The sequence below is a fragment of the Homalodisca vitripennis genome, chromosome 7 (assembly GCF_021130785.1).
Source record: "Homalodisca vitripennis isolate AUS2020 chromosome 7, UT_GWSS_2.1, whole genome shotgun sequence".
Taxonomy (NCBI): Eukaryota; Metazoa; Arthropoda; class Insecta; order Hemiptera; family Cicadellidae; genus Homalodisca; species Homalodisca vitripennis.
The window spans coordinates 138,105,341-138,129,134 of NC_060213.1; the positions used below are offsets into that span (position 1 = coordinate 138,105,341).

The window sequence follows — 23,794 nt, forward strand, 5'->3', positions numbered from 1 at the left end:
TTGTGCTCATTGCACATACAGTATTCAGTTTTGTAAGCATACAGATTTACTGACAAAAAAATGTATTTATTGGAGTTGATTATTTAATTACAAATTTTAATGTAAATTTGATGATATATAAATTAGCAGAAAACTCTTATTCATGGTTACATATAAATTTGAAATGAAACTAAAAATTATATAATTAGAAAAATATTTGTTCTAATTATATTCATACATTCATTCATAAAAATAATCAAAAATTTGATTATATAGTAATTATTACTGTAATAATTGAGTAAACAACACAAACAAATAATGTAATAATGGAGCACTTGACAAATTTGTATTCATATGTATGCACCAATTAAGTGTAATTAGTGTATTTTTATTCTTCAGATATTTTGATATTGATAAAAGATATCAATGATAGTACTAGGTCTGGCCACCAGAGCGTGCTGTAAATGTTTCCAGTAGACTCATTTGTTATTGGCTGAGCTTTAGTGAAGCCTATCACTGGTGGGGCCGGAAAATTTCATTTCTGTCTGTCTGTCATTCTGTCTGTATGATATCTCGAAAACGAACTCAGCTATTATAGGTTTGAAATTTGCATGAAGCTACATTTATGTATGAGAAACACTGAGTTCGATGATGGTGTATATTACTCCATGGGATATGGCTGAGTGTTAGCGAATATTTGTACATTGGTCTTATATGCGTTACAATGATGGCAAGGAGAAAATAGCTGAATAAATACATTTTTAAAAAAAGCTATGTGAATTATGTGAGATTTTAACAAGTGAAAATGTTATTCATAGAGAAAAAAAATATAACAGACTGTAGTCAATGATTAAAGTGGTGGCAATATTTCACTTAAGCGCACTCTAACATTGTAGTACCCTCACCAGTTTATTGGAAATTGTTTGAACACCATTGTAAAACCCAACTTACTGAACAAAATGTGAATGTATCATGTGACAAGATATCTCGAGAAAAATTTCATATATATTCTTTGAATTTTGCATGAAACTTTGTTTTTATATAGACAAGAATGCGTTTTATAATCGTACATGTGCAACCATGGAGTTTAAGCGAGTGTCATTGAAGCTTATCACTCAGTAGGCAGACACAATTTCTCTTTTGTCTCCCAGGAAGTTGTAAACAATTTTTTCTGTGTGATTGTATGTATGTCTGTCTATCTGTCTGTAGGACAACTAGTGAATGAAATGAGTAATATAGATTTGAAATTTTGCATGCAATCTTACCGAACCTTGTGTAATGACGTGTTGTGGTGCACTCTTACCTTGTTTAATTATATGTGCAGGTGAGAATAGTACTTACACTTTTTGAGTAATATACACTGAATATGTGAGAAGGTAACAAGGCCATTTCTGGCCATCATCTGAGATACTGTAGGGGCTAGTCAGATCTTTAAAAGCCTAATCTTTAATACAAGATAATTTTGGAAAATAAATCTCAAACTCCAAAGAATTTTATGTACAATTATGAAAGAAGTGGTTTTAGCCTCATAATTTGGTCAACACAATCTTTTACTCTTGGAAACTCTTAAATTTTGTTACTAATAAAGTAGGATAATGGAAATTTTAACAGCAGGCTTCGAAATAAACCATGTTGCAATGGGAAAAATAAAAATTTGTAATCAAACAGACGAATGTATAATACAGCATTATTGTATGTTGTTTACTTGTCAGTAAGCTAGTAACACATGTGATGAAATTTATTGTGGAATTACTTGGTTGCTAATCTGAGATGATGACTTTCCAGAAAAGAAACCAGAGCAGAGCTCGGTTGTTAGTTATTCTATCTATGTTGTTGTACCTGTAAAATGAGAAATTTTGGGCATCAGAAATTACATGTAATCTTTACAGCAGATAACCTCTTGAGCGTAATCAGTCCGAGATCATCCTACACTGTAATGTAAGCTATTCTGCAAAATGGATCTTGAAATACACGGAGGGATTTACCTCGTGTTTAGAGTAAGGGATTTTCAAGACATAAGCCTTTCAATCAGGGAGTAGTAATTTACCACTAGAAAGTTATTAAAACAATAAAAAAGTAATTTCCAACTAAATCACACCAACAATACATGACATTTTTTGTCTTCTAAATTAGCAAAATGGTTTACTAGTTCATTAAACTTAAATTTGTGTGTTTTATAAGTAACATCTATAGAAGAGTCCTTGGTTTAAAGTAGATTTTAAATATGACGAGTTTCAAGAAAAAAACATTCTTTCAGCACTGTTTACTATGTTGACAGGAACTCCAAAAATGAGTTTTTAGGTGATTGAAGCATTTTCAATTCTATGAATGAAATGGAAATGTTTCACCACTGTAGTTAAGAGTGATTGGCATAACTAATTCCTTTAGGAACTTAAATTCTGTGTAGACTTTATTTCCAGTTATATCACGATTCTACTCTCAATGTTGCTCACAAATATATAGTTATGCACTATGCTGAAAACTGAAATTCATTTTTTAGTCATTCATAAAATTGATGACAACTACAACTGAACTGGTCCTAACAAAATTATCATATGATGTATGAATATTTCAAAGTGGTTATCTTTGTATATTCATTTGGAAGTTAAAGTCATTCATACAATAGTCCTTGTGTAATAGTTTTAAACTACACGAGGTTATACAAAAAACCAAATAATTATACATTAGTAATTAATTGTTTGAAACACAATTTCACAAACACTGTTGTAATATCTAAAACCACTTTTAACGTGTTCAAGTTTTAAATATTATTGACAAGATTTTCCGTGCCAGTTTGAAAAAATCAGCCTTAATCACAGGGAATTTTGATTTTACACAATTTTTTGGTAGCTATTATAGTAGGGGTTATTTATGCAATGCAAAAACATTCTCAGAACTGGACTATCTCATTACATAATTGAATAACTCCCTAAATCTATGCTTTGTGACTACAGATTCTTGTCACAAATTAAAAAACAAAACATTAAGTTTTGACAAAAGCACATGGTGGAAATTCATACATTTTTAGATTTTAAGTATGAAGTAAGCCATCTTTTGTTTCTGGAATATTCAAGTGTTATGCTTTAAAACTGGAGTTTCAAAAATGTTGTCTGTTTGGTATCTCAAGTATCTCAAAAGTTGTCATGTAAATAGACCAAGCTTCAAAAAATTGTGAGTTCGACGTGGTCTTACAACAAATAATCTAGAGTGCTAGAGTACATCTAGTAATATTTCCAAATGATGATTAAAACATTGAATTTTTATCATAAAGAGTTTTTTTAAATATGAGGGCTTGATCCCAATCAGGTACTTTTTTGAAGTCAGTTTGTCCAACAAACACGAGCTGTGGAGAGCTTGGGACTTCCGACAGTGTCTCCGCGTGGGGGGTCTTTAGCGCAATTAGACCGTTAAGTGTAATCACCGACAGTGATCACAAATAATTGTTGTGTTTTGTTCAACTACTTCAATGTTGAGTTTCTATATGTACTACATTGTGCTTTATCCACATGTAAGAAATAAGTATTAATAATGATAGTAGAACCTTTTTAAAAGACTAGTTTATACTGTTAGTAAATTGTTTTTCGCAAGCCTGTACAGTAACAGTTTTGAATGAGAATTATGTTAACTTGACATCTAAATTTTTAACCTAGAAAACCGTGCAATTAATGTTTTTTACTAAAATTTTACATACTATTCTCAATGGTTCTCCTATGTTAAGTATAGTAACGTGTTCTAAGAGTAGAGGATTTTCCTAAAATGTTCAGTAAAAAATAAGAAATTTTGTCATAATAATGTTTTTCTTTTAAATTGTATCTTTAGTTATCTTTGCTTTATTCCTTAAATGGTGTATATTTATATACCACAACATCATATTTTAAAGTTTATTAGTACGATGTTTTAAAGTTTCATTCTCAGAAATCCACTAGCCGTTGTGAAATGACCTTGACATTTACTCCATAAGATCAATATTAAACTTAGAACACTTTTATGGCGTATAATAATGGGTGGTATATATTTTTGTTCTTTTTGAAGATATGATATGCAATCCATCGCTTTTTAGTTATTTTCATTAACATAATAATAATATTAAATAATTTCAAATATTTAAACGGTGAAGTACAAAAAGTTTAAGAATTTTTTGAATAACCTTTAAAAATATAGAAAAAACTATAAAGCGTTTGGATGTGTGTTGGTCTTTAAAATGATACTTCTTCCATAATTCTGGGCCTAAACATTCAGTTCGTAAAAGTACATGTGGTTTAACATTGTTCGAAAATGGCCACAAGTACAGCTCTTAATAAACACTTCATAGTGTAACAACCAATTTACTCAATGCCAAAAGAGATAGTACAATTATGTCTTCCACTAATAAATCATTATCTGTAATTTATTACTTATTCTTTGAAGAAAGAGGAAATACATTCAACTAGATTTTATTTTTTCACACAGGCGTTAAATTTGAAAAATAATTATTACAAATTTGTTACAGTGAACCAACAGACGAGGAGCGGCCCAGGTTTGTGTACCCGCTATACTCCGCAAGCCTTACCTTTCCCTCAACAAGTCAGCTGATTGTGCAGTACAGGGGTGCAAACTGTCAGTTGGAGATTGTTGGCGACACTGCACTGCTGCTAGAGTGGCACTCCTGCATCTGCGCTCACATCAAGGAATGGAAGACCAAACGAAGACTCTCCATTCTGTTCAGTAACAGGATGAGGCTCACCCACGCCTGCAGTAAGTGATCGGTCTTGAAAATGTATTTCAATTTCAAAATTCTATGGGTAAAAACTTTTTGCAACTGGTAAAAGTTGAAAAAGTTTTAAAATTGAAAAAAAAACAAAGTTCCGAAAGTGATTATTGAAATGTTAAGGCTACTACTGCTGATGTTGATTAGTTATGCTTTTTGGAAGAAGTAACTCAAATTAGTCATATTTGAATGTTACTTTGTGGTCAAAATTTGTTTGAATAGAGCTAGTAAAATGATTTTCAAAAACAAAATCACTTCAAAGCATCTTGTGATGCGTTCTGAGGACAGTGTGTTTCAGAGGACTGTGTCAAAATAATTTGTTACCAATTTGGAATTTTCATGAAAAAAGACACATTATTTACCCAGAAAGTTCATGGAGATTGTTTATGGTAGTGTTGAACAAATAATTGTTTTCCTGTTTGGAAGAGGGCAAAACAATGTCTGATACATAGGCATGTTATGTATCATTATTAGACTAACCTACAAAATAATTACAAGAACAAGTCCATGGGTGGTCCAAAAAACCTTTTCCAATGCCAACTTGTTCTGGAGTTGTGACCTAGGAGCTACATTCAAGGAGGCAATGTTCCAACTCAATCTCAATCTTTCTTACTTTTCAGTTTTAACATCTTAGTTTTACCATTTATCCTCTAATATAACAAGTGGTTGGAGGAGAAGGGGTTTTTTTTAACAAGGATGACTTAAAAAACCTATACCTATTTTACAGCCTTTGACCTATCCTCCTTTTTGAAAGATATTACAATATTGGGGCAGTCCTGAACAAAAATGGGGAGTTATTACCAAACAATATTCTAAAAAATTAAGTGTATTTTTTGCGCTGACTTTTGAAAATAAGCATAGTATATTGCTGAACAAGTCTCATAAAATACCAATTGCTCTTCATTGCAGTATACAAAGGTTTTCTTGATATTATTTTTTGAAAATAAATTATTTCCAGAGACTATTTATAATGATTAGTAATAAGACAGTATATGAAGTAACATTACTGGTAATATTAAGCCCTTATACTTTATTGTTCATCAATAAAGTTGGCGATGGACATAAAATAAACGTTAGATGGAAGAAACATGGTGATATAATATTATTTCTAAACCGTTTCAGTACTTAATTTACAAACAAAACATTAGTGTTAAAAACCCAGAAAACATTTGATGGACTGAGTAGGAAAATATTTAACAATGACAGTTAGATCAGAATTTTAGAAAATGCTGAACATTATTTAAAATGTCCAACTTTTAAACATAGCTACATAGCTACATCTTTAGGCAGAATATAAAACAATACAAATTCTTTCAGAAACAAGGAGTTAAAAAAACTAAACTGAAGTTTCACAAAATTGGATTCATTACTATCTACCTATCCCCTCCAAAATATGCGCATTTTTTCATCACTAAATTGCTCCGCTTGAATTTTCCATTTCACAGTGCAGTGGAATCCTTTTCATAACTGGTTGCTTTTACTGCCACTGGTTTTAAGCAGACTCAATTCTTGCTCCTTTCTAAGTTGCCTTAACTTAAAGAAACAAAATCATCAGGTGGACTTAAATTTTGAATCAGATTAGTAGGATGGGTGGTCCAAGGTGGGATGTTGTGCTCTGACAAAAACGTTACTGACAAATCGTTGTGAACTAAAGTATTGTCCTAGTGAAGAATCAATCCCTTATTGATTCTTTTAGTTGGATCGTATTTCTGTTTACTCATTTAAGAAAAGAAAATTCCATGTAGTAACATTTCTACATAGATATTTCTGAATATTGTTAACAATCCCAACCACTGTGCGTCTTTTTTTCCCTGAAGATGGTTGACCAGTCATAATCAGTGTCTTCAAGGCAATTTTTACACCACCTAAACCACTCAAAAACCTGTTTGAGATAAGCAATCATCTCCAAGCACATTGTTATCACTATTAAAAAGGTACATGTTGTTGATTTTATTAAAGAATTTTCACATTGGTACATTATTCTCTCTTTATTCTTCAACATTTTCACAACCACGAATAACACTGATAACCACTGTGATTAGCACCAATAGTGAACTGCTGGAAAGGCCAAACTGTGGTAGAATAAGAGAGGGGGAGAGAGAGAATTACTTTATTCAAAGTTATTAAGATTTGAAAGGTATCAAAAATTTACATTGCATATTTACAAGAACAAAGTTACATTAAATATATCTGTCAAAGTTTCTCCAGGACAGGAACTCATCCACTGTGTAGAATGGTCGTTGAGCAAGCCATTTTTTCAAATGGAGTCTGAGATGGTTGTTTCGAATCTTCAACTCATCTGGGAGAAGGTTGTAAAACTTAGTGCTGTCTTACGCTGTGCAGTGAAATGAAAGATTGCAGTTGATTGCAAATCTAGATTGTGTTAATGAATACCAGCAAGTCTTGAAGTCGATTTGTAGAATCAGACGAAATCACTGCCAGGACGTATTAAGAAACCACTGTCAAAATTTTCATATCTTGAAAAAGTTCTCCTGCAACTATCACGTATTCCCGATCCAGCCAATGTTCTTTTTGCCCTCTTTTTGAAATTCAAAACCCTTTCTATGTTCTCACAGGACAAGCCCAAGTGCAAATGTCGAGATTCTAGAGTGCAAGGGTAATTAGATAGTCTAGTCTACTGCAAGGGATGACTGTTGGAGTTGGTGGGGTTCCCTAAGAGTAAAAGATTCTTGCCAGTCTAGACACAAGGACGTGCCACCTCCTGCTTTGACTGGAGAGGCTGGTACAGAGCTGGCTTCCCCTTCTTTCGAGGGGACATGACTGAGATTAATGCCCTAAATTATTCTTCATGGATTTCGATAGGAGGCGGCCCTTACCCCCAACTTTACCCATCCAGAATATCCTGTCACTCCAGAAGCAGCACAAAGGTCCTTATAGGATTAGGTGTAATTTCTAAGCTTCTTGTCCTAAGATAAAAAAACAAATGGTTGTCATGAAATAATTAAAATGTGTGTTGTTTTCAGAATTGGACTCTGTCACTGAGGACACCATAGATTCTCCAAAGTATGTAAGAAGAGAAAAGGTACAGTAGCTGATCAAACAACTATCATCCTATAAACATACATACACCTTTGAGCAAATTTAATTCACTGGTAATTCATATTCTACATACAAATTATAAACGCTTCTTCTGATGTGATGTTACCTCTAAAAGTGCTAGAAAGATTTATTAACTATGAGAAAAATTAAAGGTGAATGGGCAATAATTATGGTGGGCAGGGATTCTTAAAAACGCATGAATTATAGTTCTGTTTATTTTGTTCAAGAGGTAACAATATTTGTCCAATAAATTATGTAAATGATCCGATTGTTGTGTTAGTTAAATTAAGATTTTCGAATCTGATTTTCATAAAGACTCTTAAAAGAGATTTTACAAATAGATTTGTATAAAAAACAAAACCTTGAATTTGCCAATTTACTGAAAATACAAAAAAAAATTATAATTAAAAATAAACAAAATTGAAATCCCAATTATTGTCATCCTACAATTGCCATAAACATCGCCCAGATTTTATATATAACACACAAATCGACATAGGAACAGTCTTTGCAGGGATATCGAGAATTGCTCTGTCATCCTTCCTGAAGCTGTAAAACATGCCAGCGAATAGCGCAAAATGGCGTTCAGTTGTTTTGACAACTATTTTCGGATCGTTACAATTGGCTGATAACTCTGAACAAAGAGCATCTGTTGCCTGATGATCAGTTAATACATTTTAACATCAGTTTTACGCTTTAATAGCGAGACCTGTCATTACACACATATTGAGTCATCTTTACCTTGCAGGATTTCCCGTACTCCGCGTGCGAAGGGTTAAAATGAAATCTGTGCTGAACATTGAAAGAACGTAATTTTCACAGTAAATTTTCAACCCTTTAAGGACCAGATGACAGTGTCCTATGACTGTTTAGCAATTTTCATTCTAACAACCTAAGCATGGGACACTGAGGATTATGAATGAAATCATAGTTACAAATGGGATTGTAAACAACTAGAAATAGTTTGAAGTAGTTTTCAAATGAAGTCTGGACCACTGTAATTTGGAAAAGTATAGTATAGAGCTGGTAGAGTACATACAGGATGTAACAAAAAAGGTTGGGCTGGCTATGCATTTTCAGAATCTATGTGTGATTCTAAGCTTTGTTTAGCAGCTATACACCATTTTGTTTATTTTATTAAAACAATTTTATTTTTACGATTGTTACAAAACTTGTTAAACGGGTTCATGTCAGAAAGTATTATATCAGGTAAAGTATTTAAACATTTGTTCTAATATCTTCAAAATGGCAGCCATTTAATTTTTGTTTTATAAAATATTTAATAAACCACTGTTTTTATCAAAATTTTATGACACATAGAAGTTTTAAAATTATTTTTTGTTTCCAAAGACATCTCATTTATAAAAATCAGGTAAGAAATAACCATTTTATGTAAGGACTGACTATTCCAATTTTAACATCTAATAAATGTAAACATAACCAAACTAACATGTTTGTAAGATTTTTAGCTGCTAAACAAAATGAAAATTGTTTAGCTTAGAATCACACACAGGATCTAAAAATGCATAGCCAGCCCAACCTTTTTGTTACACCCTGTATATAGGATAAACTCTGTATAGTCTTCAGTAATTGATTTTTGACAGTATAAGGATGAAGCTTATGCAATGTGTTGAAACATTCCAGAATTAGTTGTTGATTCTCCCTGAGGATCTTAGAAGACCAATCACTTAGCAAGTATTAGAAAACTAATTTTGGTATTTGTGTCATTGTCATTTAGATAATTTTAGCCCAAGAACTGTAAAATATAATAAAGCTATTGATAATTGTACGTGACAAATATATATGTATTGCGTAAGTTTTTCTCGGATTTCCCAAATGCAAGTTCATACTAGTAAAGTAAATTCCATGAAGATGAAAGAAATGATCGCTGAGACAGTGATGCGCAGTAATAATCAACACAAACAGAAACATTACCGTTGAATCGACCTTCAACGCCATTCAGTACCTAGCATTGAAGATAGCTGGTTTATGACCAGTAACTAATGTTACTTAGTACTAACAGTAACCTCTTGATTGCCTCGTGTTGTCTCTCTGGATAGAGTTACTGCCGACTGTAAGTTTTTGTTGAACCGTTATTTTTGCAAAACACTAAGGAATTTTATTACTAATTGATTCTTTATCAATATTTTATTCCCAATACTTTTATTAGTTTTATATATTTATGGATTTAACGTTAAGTGTAGAATGTAAGTGAAACTAATTGAGTATCACAAAACTGTTTACGTGTAATATTTGAATGAGTCCTTCCTTGAAGCTTTGACGCACCGGAAATTGAACATTAAATTATTATTATGACCATATAATGACAGATGTCAGATGTCGATCGTTCTGTTAAATAGTCATTCCCGGACTCAGGCACAAAAATGTGATAACTAAAAACAAGATGCCTGTGAAGAAAACAGGATTTTTCCGGACATTTGCCATCGTTCAGTGAAACAAGAAATCAGTACCACTACGTTTCGAGATCTGCAATCTGATCTCTTCTTCAGGTAAAGAACTAACCTAATACATAATTACAAACTAGGTTAGTAATTATGTATTAGGTTAGTTCTTTACCTGAAGAAGAGATCAGATTGCAGATCTCGAAACGTAGTGTTACTGATTTCTTGTTTCCCTGAACGATGGCAAATGTCCGGAAAAATCCTGTTTTCTTCACAATCCTTCCATCGTCAAAAATAACCTTCAAACAAAGAAGATGCCTGTCTCTTATACTCGTTTGGAGGTGGATCCTTAACGGTGATAGTCATGTTGTCTTCTGAGGATTAAATTAATAACGCATAAAATTCAATAGAACTGGTTTATATTTGGTTACCTGTATCTAAATACTTCGTTAAAAGATGAAAATAATCAAATTTAAGTTGTGAGATGTGTTAAGGGCAGAATTGAATTGTCTAACAATTATATTGCTTTGAAATTCCTGATTTATGTTTTGAACGCAAAAGGAAACAGCCAAAGTGCACGGTTATGTAACAGATTTTAAAATATACAGAGGAGTGTTACTACTTGTAGTTTGAAATATTCTGAAACTGGATAAAATTAGGGCACAGTTTCTTGGTGAGAATTCTATATTTTGGTACTGTACCACAAAGAGGGTGTGCTGCAAGCCTGAAATGTTGCATATTTTTTAATAAAATGAAAGTGGAGGTCAAGGATATGAAGATCACACCAAACGTTTATATATAATAATATATATATAATAATACTCTTAGATTCTGTAACAAAAAAAAGAGAAAAAGATGGAATGTTTTATTCATCTGCCATAAATAACAGTAATTTTAATGTTGTAACATCAGAATTATTGTGTTTGTTTTATTTTAGAGCAACTCCAAAGCTCTATCTAGATTGGGTTTGCTAGTTCCTTTTGTTCTTGTCTATATCAACAATTTTTGTTAGAAAAAGAGAACAGATACTAAGTTAGTTTGTGGAAAATACATAACAATGTCAAATATTTTGTTCTTTTCTAAGAAGCAAACTATCGCTAAATTATTCAACTATTTTATTTTTTTAATGAAATTTCTACATTTATTAAATAAAATATAACCAGTGGTTGTTATTATTGCCTATTGAGGATGCAGAGGCAGTGTCTAGGAACTAAGGGCGGACGGACAGTCTGACCTGTGTACGGCCACCCCTTCCTCCCTTCATCATTCATTATCACTACGACAGTTCCATTGTAATCTACTGCGATCCTTGCTCTTTATATATCCTATTGTAAACTTCTTTTAAATTAATAATATTTTACACTTCAGCACTTACAAATTAAATTTACACAGTTTTTACCTTTTTCATTATATTCTCAATTTATAAATGATAAATACTCATTCTGTTATTTCTTTAAGCATGAGCAAGTCGAATTTATCCACAGGCATTGTAGTCAATGCTAGCTCATTTCCTGCAGACATTGTTTTTCCTTATGGTATTTCTCCTTTTTTTTGGATTCGTGTAACTTCTGTAATTTATAAAAAATTGTCAATTGTAAAGTTTATTAGTAAAGGTTGCAAAATTGTGCATATATTTGGGAAATAAATTCATTCATTTTTCATTTCACTATAGTTGACATTGTTATACTTCACTTAAGAGGTTTTTTTTTTTGTTCTTTTAGGACAAGAAGCTTATAAATTGCACTTAGTCCTGTAAGAACCTTTGCGCTGCCTCCGGAGTGACAGGATATTCAGGGTGGGTAAGGTTAGGGTGTAGGGGCCGCCTCCTATCGAGATCCATGAGGAAGAATTAGGGCACTAATCTCAAAGTCATGTCCTCCCGGAAGAAGGGGAGGCCAGCTCTGAACCAGCCTCTCCAGTCAAAGCAGGCAGGGGGTGGCACACCCTTGTTGAGGCTAGCAAGAACCTCTGAGGTTAGGGAACAAACCCCACCAACTCCCAACAGTCATCTAAGCAGTAGACTATACCTATCAAATTGACCATGAACCCCAGAATCTGGACATTTGTGGTTAGTGATGTGCCGCTCCTGGACACCCATAAGATTGCCCAGATTTAAGTGACATCGGTTTTTGCCGTGCCCAGTGGTAGGTTCAACTGGAAGGTACAAACCAGCCAGAAGTGATCCCTGCTGGGTGCACTTAAGAGGTTACAGAACCTCTTGATTATCGTAAGTTTAGTTCCATATATTTAAGTTGTTTCACTTTTGAAATTTTGTTGTGCCAGGAGAGGTGGAGGCCTGCAGGGGAGAAGATGGAGGGAGTTCATCGTCTGAGGGAGCTGAGTCTCATGTCCGAGGAGGAGCGATGTCCGTGGTCCTCTCTGCCAGAAGTAACAGCCAAGAAATGTGCAGGTATGTGGTGCCTAATAATAGCAATGATTTAAATTTAATTTTAACACTTAGTCTAGATTGTGTATAGGCTAGTGAGTACTATTGCTTAATAGGATTAAGTTTTTAAAACACTATTGTGACAAATTAATCAACTAATAGTTTCTAGTATTGACGATGTCTATTGCTTGTTATGTGACTTGCCGAAGGATAAATAAATGTCTTTATTGTCTTTATTAATACTACTTTAGTCTTTATTTTAGTACTTTCTGAGTAAACGGAGGCCACTCAATAAGAACACTGGGGCTGTAATGATTAGGTAAATTTACTGGTAATATTATAGAATATGGTTTTCTTTAATTTAAGATAGTAATCAAGATCAGGGAAGTTATGTTTGACTGGCGGTACGCATCAAATTGGTCAAGGTCATTGGCCTGAGTGACAGCAGCGCGCAAACGCAACCTGTCCGTGTGGCTCCTTAGTACTTGTTCTTACTATACCCTTAATATTCTAATATATTTAGCTCCCTCGAGCATTCATAATCAAAACCTTGAGAATTTTTTTATTTTACTGATTGGTACGATCTCGAGGGATGTTTTTCAGTTGTTGCCATCAGCACAGCGCAGTATCTTTGAAACTCAAGGGTGTCCAGTACTGATAGCCGGCGTTATTGTCAGCCCTTTCAACTACAACTTCCTTTTTCAAGGTTTTCTCAAAAAAGGGCGTTATTGTCAGCCCTTTCAACTACGACTTCCTTTTTCAAGGTTTTCTCAAAAAAAGGGCGTTATTGTCAGCCCTTTCAACTACGATTTCCTTTTACAAGGGTTTCTCAAAAAAAAGTTTGGCTTTCGATAACTCATAACAGCTGCAGCATGCTCTGAATATGTGGTCTCCGTATAATCAGAACGTAATATTTAGTGAATGATTAGTCTAAAGATAGCAATCTTATATAAAACTATACTTGTAAGTTAAGAGACATTCTAAACATTACTATACAAATAAAGTAATTCATCATTTTTTGTGGGAAAAAAATCAGCAAGATACAAATACAACTGCTCTTAATACTCTATGATCTTGAGATACTATAAATGAATTGTTAATGTTCATTACGACTAAACTAAATTAGCATGTACAAATATAAAATTGGTATTTTCAAAAATGTGACAGCCATACTACTATTCTTTGATTGATCACAAATGATTTAAACTATTTTGTATTAATCTCACCAGACAATGATTCACCCATTGTTAGATTGTTAAGGACTTTGGTGTATTTGTTCTACGAATTCATTCTATATTCCATTATCAATGAAAACTGTGGCTGAAGAAACAAGTCAAGTTGTCTCGTACACACACCCATACTCATATACTCATGAGCGCATAAAATTGTGACCACCCTGTTCCCTTCAGTTTCCACCTTACTAGGTGACCCACAGAAATATTGTATTGCTTTTGTCCTGAGGTGCCAATTTTAGTGTGTAATACAAGGGCTATTCAGAAAGATAGGTTTTGCTCTGTAGCTGCTAAGGGCAAGACGATAGCGGCCATGTTGATGTCAGGGCATTTCTCAGTTCAGTGGCTATCCAGCTGTGCTAGTGAGAGGTTACTGTCACTCCTTGTGGTTTTATGATAGTAGTTTAAAATGTTTAAAAAGCAGATTGCAAGCTGCAGAAATGAGATTTTTAAGAGGTATAGAGAAGACTACAAGAAGAGATAGAATAAGGAACGAAATAACTAGAGAAAGATTGAAGGTAGTTTCACTGCAAGAGACAATGGAAGGAAGAAGAATACAGTGGATGGGGCATGTGAAGAGGATGGGAGATAATAGAATGCCTAGAATAGCACTGGAGAAGGAGGAAGGAGGAAGAAGACCAAGAGGAAGACCGAGAGGAAGATGGGAGGACCAAGTGTGGAAAGACATAGAGAGAAGGGGACTACAGAAAATACAGGTGGATGAAGAGGAGACCTGGAACGATAGACTAAAGTGGAGGAGGCTGTGTACGACGACCCGTGAGAACGGAAACGTCTGACGATGATGATGATGAGTTTAAAATGTGTAATGTAATTGAAAATCTCGCGAGTTGTAAGGTGCGTTTGATAATATGGTTTTTGTGGGCTAAGCACAATAAACCAATTGAGATTTATCATTAACTCTGTGAAGTTTATAGGAACGAAGTGATTACTGAAGCCGTCAGTGGTGCATTAGGTTAAAAGTAGTTGGTGACAAACAAAGTGGACGGCAAAGCATCGTGACTGATGAAATTGTCTCTAACTGTCGATGATTGTCTAAAAGTCGATGAGAAGATTAAAGAAGTCCACCGATTCACATTAACAGAACTCTCACTTTGTTTTCCTCAAATTTCAAGGCTTTTGCTACGCGAAATTATTACTCAGAAGTTGGGTTACCATAAATTTTATGCAAGATGGGTACTGACCACACACGGCAAATCGGACTCAAGAAGTCCTGGATGCTTTTAAGTCGGAGGTTTTTCCACATCCGCCTTACAATCTGGACCTTGGACCCAGAGACTACCACCTGTTTCCAGCAATGAAGACGTGGCTTGCGACGCAGAGCTTTGACTGTGACGTTGAACTGCTGTAAGGTGTGATTACCTGAAGTCCAGGTGGCAGAATTTTATAACGCTGGAATTTTAAAACTAGTTTACTGGTACATTAAATGCCTAAATATTTTAGTGTCACTTTCAATTGTATATAATAAAATTTTTTCTTGCACTTTATTTTTTGATTGTATCAAAACATAATCTACTTTCTGGAGAGTCCTTGTACATCGTTTGAATTTATTTTTCATGTAATGATATTTACAATCTGAAATCAGTGTTTACTTCAAAATAAAATTGCAAATACTGAAAAATCACCAAAAATATGTGTTTTATTGAGGATATTGCAGGTGATTAACAAATCAGAAATATGGCCAGTCCTTATACACACTTATACGGCACTTACGTAAGTGTCCGTGTAACACACCTAGTTGATAATGTTATAACAATTGACGTAAAAGATTTACACTTAAGTTTAACATTTTTACTTATTATTGGATGGATTCCAATACATGTTACACAAGTGCTTAAAACATTTGCAGATTTTTAATTAATTATGAAGTAAAGTGACAATTTCCTGTATTAGTAATTTGGTGGTACCGTAACTGATAAGTGTGTTCATGACTAAAGCTTTCAAGTGAACAGAACTCTCCACTTATCTTTAATCTTATGAGTGGTTATATTGCCATTTGAGGCTGGGCTGTAGTGGTAACAGCATATACTTTCACGGAGTGCTTTCATAAATTGTGAGTTTTTCAGTCACTTAATTTTATTTGTATTGTTCTTTGGTTAGATTGTACGTGATAGGCTATCTTGTAATATTAAATGTGACAGGACACCTTTTAACTAAGTCAATGTATATTTTATATATTTTAATTTTTAAATATTTAACCTCAGGATTCTCTTATTTCAGAACCGCAGTTGCTCTTTAGATAAACCGGTTTTTATGTATCTATAAGACAAGGGCGTGTAAGGGGGAGGGAGACCTCAGGGAGCTTTCCCCTCCAACAAATTTTGAAAACAAAATTAAAATTGCACACAGTAGTTTGTTTTAAGCTTAAACACATTTATGGGGTCTTGAAGCTCAACAATATCCCGAGGGAAAATTCCCAAGCCTCTATATTTTGAGAGTATTTTATACCTCGTAAACACCCCAAAATAATTTTGTATATACACCACTGCTACAAGCTACTGTTTCTTAAGTTTCTTTTATAAGTGATTATTTTGAGTTTCATTCATAAATTTAATCCCTCAGGAATGCTAGATATTGATAAATCCATGGATCTAACTAGATCTAGTTGAAATCATTGCGTTGTAAGAGTCATTAATGTAATGTGTCATTACCAAAAGCACAGAAGTGTAGGAGAAATACACATTAAACTTTATGAACTGTAGAGATTAATTTATCATATGGTCATATTATGAATTATATGGAATGTTGAACAAAATAATATGGATTATAGCTTTGATTCCAATAACTGAACAATAAAACTGCCAATTTGTCCAGAACACTTGTCAGAAGAGCAGCTCCAGAGTTACCAACTGCTCCTGGACCTGGTAGTAGGAGAGGTGGTATACAACCAGGAGCTGAGTCGGTTGGTAGACCTGGCCAGAGCCTCTGTACGCTGGAAGGACTCCTTGCCGTTGTTCAACCGACGGAGTATCATTGCATGTTCTCTGAGAGGTATGAACTATTCTGGAAAATACAGTTTTCAGACATTCCCTTTGCCCTTAGTCATTTCTCAGTTAATTACTGTCTACATAAATACTTCAAATATCCATAACATCACAGCCTCCTAAATTGGTTAACAGACTAACCCGAGTAAATGTTTTAAAAATATTTTAATACTCAGGTAAAAATGAATCTACCCCTTTGTTTTAATGGTTCTACTACTTCATCTTGTAGTGTTTTTTTTTCAACTCTTAAATAAAACTTAAATTTAGATTCAGCAAGTATTTTGGATTTTGGAATATTTTAGGGTATTTTCTAAATTCTAGAGATCACTTCAATATCATACCCCCCTCTCAACGTTCTAAAACAACATTTCTATTTTTCAATATGTTGGACAAACTTACGCTTTTTCGAATTTGGGGCTACGAAAGATCTAATTATATTTTTATTTTTATCCAATTTTGGAACAAAGTATGATGTAATTACTAAATATTATTTGGTATATTTAAAAATTTGTATTTTATGCTGAAAATGAAGTTGAGGGCACTGTTTTGTTGCAGTGAAGAAGTGCTCGGATGCGCTGGTGCGGACACTGGAAGAGGAGTGGTCGAAACCTCAGTCACTGGTCACTGATCTCAGTCGCACATTCAGCATTCTCGAGGCGAGCTTCGACGCCAAGGCCGCCCAGACGTACGTTGCGTACTGCGACAACCTCGACGACGCCAGGACACTGTTCAGGCGGGCCACGTAAGTTGGATAAATTCACACCTTACTTCATCAAACTTTCATCCTTCCCTACAGGTTATTCTTTTCTTGACAAGGTTAAAATTTTCTGTGTCAGAAACATTAGCATTCGTGGTTAGGATATTGCGTCTAACTTCAGACCAATTTTTAGTTCATTAATCCTAGCCCTGCTAATCTGTAAATCCGACTAAGAGCCAAGATTCTTCAGAGGAAAAAACAAACCTTAAAAACAGCCGATTACCATAAACAAACTACATATTTACCTAACTGTTTATCACTTTGATAACAAACGGAGAAAGATAAACCATTTTTTATAGCAGAATTAAGTTATCTGTTTTATGATGGTTCTTTAAAAAGTAAGGTATGAATCACTGTTGTCATAACAGCATCAAAATGTGTATGCACACTGATTCCTGGCCTCAAGGTTTAAGTGATGTTATTTACATTGGTACTATTGCAGTGTTGCTGTACACAATATTGATTCAAAATATTCAAAACAAACCAAACTGATCATTCTGCTGACAGTGAAGTACAGTCAACAATTCAGGTATTGATAATAAGGAATGTTTAAGCAGTGAAAATTCAGACCACCATCCTCTCCTCTTTTTGTTCCCTTAGGACAAGAAGCTTATAAATTGCACTTAGTCCTATAAGAACCTTAGCGCTGCTTCCGGAGTGACAGGATATTCAGGATGAGTAAGATTACGGGGTAGGGGCCGCCTCCTATCGAGATCCATAAGGAAGAATTAGGGCACTAATCTCAAAGTCATGTCTCCCCGGAAGAAGGGGAGGCCAGCTCTAAACCAGCCTCTCCGGTCAAAGCAGGCAGGCGGTGGGACGCCCTTGTTGAGGCTAGCAAGAACATCTGATACTTAGGGAATGAACCCCAGCAACTCCAACAGTCATCTCCCACAGTAGACTAGACCTATCTAATTCCCTTTGAACCCCAGAATCTCGACATCGAATTACCCTTGCACCTCAGTATCTGGACATTTGCGGTTAGTGATGTGCTGCTCTTGGACATCCATAAGGTTGCCCAGATTTAAGTGACACGTAGGTTTTTGATGTGCCTAGTGTAGGTTCAACTGGGAGGTATAAACCAGCCAGAAGTGATCCCTGCTGGGTATCGTTTCCTCTTACTCCAACACTATTCAATCAAAAGACAATCAAACAATCAGACAATCAAAAGACATAAAGATCAGAACATAATACTAAGAACAGTACATACACTTATAAGTGTTATTTGTTTTTTGGGGAAAAGCGGGCAGCAACGGTCCAGAATGTAAATCTTCACGTTAATGTTATTGATTTTGGGAAAGGAAATGTTGGGTTGATTTGTTTGGTTCATATGGCATGTCAGTTAGATTGGATACAACTCCTTCAGCATCAAATTCAAAGACCAATAGTCTTATCTAGTCCTAGAGTAATCCATCTGCTTTGACTGTTAGAAGCTAACCTACACTGGTATTTCTTTCCTGGAAGGGAAAATTGAGAACATCATTGTCCATGGGGAGCGTAATGTATCTGCCATAGTAAAATAACTGTTCTTTAAAGAATTAAAGAACAGTTATGATGGCAATTGTTGACTCAATGTGGATGTTGAGTTTAGCTTAGGTTGATTTCACCTTCCACTTAGTGCATCAGGAATCTGGCAATGTCACTGACTTGACCCCTGGAGTCATGAGTCAATGTCCGTCTGAAGAGATCCAAAGAAAGTCAATGATTAAGACGTTCAAAACATACTCTTTGGATCATTTCAACATCAAAGACATCTAGATTACTAAGGAGATCTGTCTGGTTAATCCAGTAGCCATCCAGTGCAGTCTATACGAATAGATGATCTCATTGTCTCATCAGATGCACAAAATTTTCATTGTATCAACCCTTCCTACCAAAGCTTTGTTATGTGTAGTAAACTCGGTTGCTCCACCGTGCTTTGGAATCGTGTTAAAACATCTTAGTGCACGCGATGTGTGCACCTGATGAGACAATTAGAACATCTATTCGTCTAGACTGCACTGGGTGGCTCTTTTATACTCCAGGTGTCTTTGATGTCAAAGCGATGTAAAGACATTGTTTAACATCTTCATCCGTGACTCTTTTGGATCTTCAAACGTGCGTGGAATATAGATTCTAGGAGTCAAGTCTGCAATAGTGTCAGATATCAGAGGGTGTACTGAGCAGAAGATAAAATGAGTTAAACTCAAAATTTGCATAAAGATGAGTTTTTAAGCATAAACCTTTTACCCTCTTGTTTTCAGAAAAAAACCAGCACATTTAATATTTTGCCAAAGAACAAGATTATGTTTCAATCGGTCTCATTTAGCAGGATTTTGTGGGTTCATAAGAGACTCTTAAAAGCGTAGAATTAAATTACCATCAATAAAGAATTCATTGATAAGAGATTCACAAGAGAAAATTAAATTCATTTAAGGAAGACTTAGAATCTTTACAAAAAGAAATCACTGTGAGTGAATTCTTGTTTGAAGTTTGTTTTTGACAATTGATAGATTATGAAGGAAACAGGACTTTTCGGGACATTTGTTATTGTTTGGATTTTGAACACGTGTTTACTGATTTTTTTGTCCCACTGAATGATGGCAAATGTGTGGAAAATCCTGTTTCCTTCACCGTGAATGAAGTTTAAAAGGTAAAAATGTGTTTGAAACTCTCACAACACAAGTATAAATAATGACATTCACTCTGACTATTGTGTTGTTCTGGCTAGAATTGTGTCATCCACAACACACAACAAAGTCTTTGACATAACCACCAAAGTGCTTGTAACTATCGAACGCTTGTGTTGCAGCCAGAGAGAGAGCGGACTGATGAGCAGCGTGGTGAGTGCTCGGTGTCACATCGAGTGTGCGCTGCTACCGATACAGAGGCTGAGTCAGCTGCGGACAGTGCTGGAGCGGATACGCAGGATTCTGCCAGCAGACGACGGAAACCAGCGACTGCTGCAGTGTCAGCAACTCTTTGTCACCATTTCCGGCGTGAGTAGACTGATGTTCATGTCTCAACGGGAACTTTGTGTATTGTGTATTGGCTAAATAATGTGAAACTGTACCACAAACTTTCACCATTTACAATCTAGACATTGCTCTTTGCTCACTACGAAATAGTTTTGAAAGTTAAAAGTGAGACATTATTTGTATACCCGTGTTTTCAATCGTATCTTTTTGTAAAATTTTACGTTTTTTTTTTAACTTTAAGCAGTTGTTTCGTGCCATTTTGAGACATTTACAGGGTGTGAATGTAAATTTTAACTGAAATTGAAGTTTGTCTTGCTGGGTTTGGATTTGACATCTCAGCCGGCTAGAGTACTTCCAGGTGCCTGCTGGATGAGAACACAGTTGCAATGGGTCCAGTTCACATTCTGTGGAGCCTGGCTATGGGTCAGACTGAACACAGTGAAACTGTGTGTTCTGTGGAATGAATGATGGGTTTAATGTGAATTTAGGGAATGGAATAAAATGAAAACCAGAGCTATAAGGGCTGCAATTCGTCCATCTCCCACATGTAGGAATATAGTGAAATAAGGAGTCAATATGATGGGACCAGTTCCCTTTCTATCCTTTTCTATTCACAGAATTTCGTCAATAATTCGTCAACAATCTGGACTATCAATAATCCGGCAAAAAACCGCATTAAGTAAATATAGCACTTAGTAACTCACTGAGCGCTACAAATATAAGTTGCATACAAATTGGGTGTTGTCATTCACACTGATGTCATTCCTTGAAGAACAAAATGAGGGCACACCAACCCAACTCATTCTTCTTTAACGATTTAGAGATTTTGCTGCAAAAATGAAAGACTGCAACAGTGTGATAATCAATAAGTGTTTTTAAGTTCAAACATTATTTGTAATGTAACATTTTTACTGCTGCATTCAGATGTATTTTGTTTGTACTCTTCATAAAGTAAGACAGTTAAAATTATTAAGTTTAGTTCTTTAAAAAAGAATGTATGTTTCTGTAGTTAAAATTATACTGCAGTAATGGTTTTATTGATACGCTCTACGTCCAACTAACCGTTAGAGTAAATTAGAGCGTATCTTAGCAAGGTTTTTACATTGAAGACAATCTACTGGTCTTAATTTTGAAAATCTGGATCTGATAATCCGGTCCATTCCTAAATAATGCTAATAACTGATGCTCTACTGTATATTCTTTATCACCATTTTCATGTTGATATATTAACAAAGAGCATTTTTTTTCATAATTATTGTTTTTAAATAATTGCGACTTTAAAAAGACTTTAGTAAAGGACTTTAAACGATTCTTACAGATTATAGAACTGTGCTACAAAGTGCTGACTTCCCTGCACGGCTCCAGCTACCTGGCAGACATAGACAACATGCTGGACTTCAGCAACAAGCTGTCTACACTGAGACTGAGACGGCACCGGTCATCGGGTGGCCAGCAGCGGGAGGAAGTGGAGAGAGACGTCAGCAGCAGACCGAGGCTACCACTGCCTGACGAGGCAGGTCCGGACACGTGTGCCCAGCCACAGGAAACGTGTCAGGAAACACTGTCTCCGGAACAGACCGGCAACCTGTACTCTCCCACGCCTACCCTGAAACCAAAGACGAACGGTGCTGTGATGCCACAAGAAGAACTGAACGGATCGTTCAACCTGATTGACCTGCGGTCCATGGAGAACCTGTTGATAGAGACTAAGGTGGACTCCGGGTCGTCATTGGAGAGCGGACCCAGCAGCAGTTCCGGTCTCGGCTCGCCAGGGGGTGACTACGAGCTGATCGAGCTGAAGGAGTTAACGACCAAACGATGGTCCGGCGACGGGCAGCTGCTGCAGAAGTCTTTCGAAGAACAGCCACTCTACCAAGAGTACAATGAGGTAACTTAGTTCATCATATTTTTAGTTTACATCGTAAAGAAATTTATGTGAGATAACATTTTAGAATGAATTAATAAGGACAGTTCTATTTATTGACAATTGATTACGAATTTATTCTTTTAGCGTTCTCTCTATTAAATTGTACAACAGTTGGATCTTGCTTACTTGACCTTCGCTTGAACATTCTGCTTTATCCAACGTCACTATTAAAGAAATAAAGAGAAATCAGCCAGGCTGCACTGAAGGCACTTGATACCTGTTCGTTTGATACAAAAGCAGTTTGGGAATACAAGAATGCTCTGATAGAACTAGTTAAGGAAAATAGAGTAACACTCGGTTGAGTGTCGGGCCCTGAGGGCATTCATGGAAATGAAAAAGCTGACACCCTCGCTAAAAAAGGGAGCAGAGTCCATAATGGTGGAGCCTGAGCCGGGTTGCGGGGTAGCCTTCTCCTACAGCAAAGCTCTTGTAAAAGATTGGGAAAAGAGGACAAGATACTTTAACTGGAGTAGCTAGATCAGAGTAAGGAGGATGTAAGACTGATATTAGGGATGTTGACAGGACATGGCTCCCTTAGAAAACACCTCATGAAGGTGGGCCTTAGCCAGACTGATTAATGCAGACTCTGCAGACAAGTGGAGGAATCAGCTGAGCATATTTGGCTAAACTGTCCTGCCATATCTAAAATTCGGAAAAGATTTCTGGAAGCATATCTCCTCAGCCCCAAAGACATCAGAGAACAGGAGCCCTCAAATCTGATCGGCTTCTGTTAAAGCTCAGATTCTGAGGATACAAATATAAGTTAGGGAGGCGCAAAGGTCCTTTTAGGACTAAGTGTGGGGACAATCAATCATCTCTATCCCTCAAGGAAAAAAGGGAGAAATGCATGGCAAGCATCTAGTAAATGATTTAACGGGTAGTTATTTTTGTATTATTAAACATGAAGTTTAAATTATTATTATGTGTTGCATATTTTGTTTTATTCGCACTGTATCTGATGATTTTACTTCTCCAACTTGTCGTCCGTCCATTTATATTAATCGTGTAAAAGAAACCCTGTTGTTTTATCAATTTTTTAATTGGGCACCCATGTTTTACTACATAATGAGGGAAGGGAAAAAGAATTACTACTATATGAGAAATAAAACAATATAATACGATAGCTACAGTACTTACAAGAATATAATTATAGTTTTTTTAGACTTATATTGAGTAAGCAGTCATAGAAACATGTATTGAAGAAGTTCTAAGCAATCCTAATATTGAAACACTGCCATTTCATTGCTTATTAATTCACACAAATATAACACTTCACACTAACAACACATAGTAAAAACTTTACACTATAATAACGAACCCCAATAAGTGATTTACATTTTTTAAA

The 23,794-nt window shown here is 35.2% G+C and overlaps 1 protein-coding gene across 3 annotated transcripts in view; it reads left to right on the forward strand.

Annotated features, from left to right (window-relative positions):
• LOC124366408 (rho guanine nucleotide exchange factor 16-like) overlaps nt 1–23,794 on the forward strand; it is a 94,384-nt gene that overhangs the window by 38,514 nt on the left and 32,076 nt on the right. For 2 of the 3 annotated variants that reach the window (XM_046822936.1, XM_046822937.1), the window contains 7 exons: nt 4,469–4,713; nt 7,711–7,769; nt 12,472–12,598; nt 16,639–16,815; nt 17,364–17,550; nt 20,357–20,543; nt 21,841–22,410. In XM_046822936.1, coding sequence (XP_046678892.1) covers nt 4,469–4,713; nt 7,711–7,769; nt 12,472–12,598; nt 16,639–16,815; nt 17,364–17,550; nt 20,357–20,543; nt 21,841–22,410 — 1,552 coding nt within the window. Of the gene's footprint in view, nt 1–4,468; nt 4,714–7,710; nt 7,770–9,748; nt 9,861–12,471; nt 12,599–16,638; nt 16,816–17,363; nt 17,551–20,356; nt 20,544–21,840; nt 22,411–23,794 lie in introns of those variants that run through there. The other variant, XM_046822938.1, reaches the window with a different exon arrangement.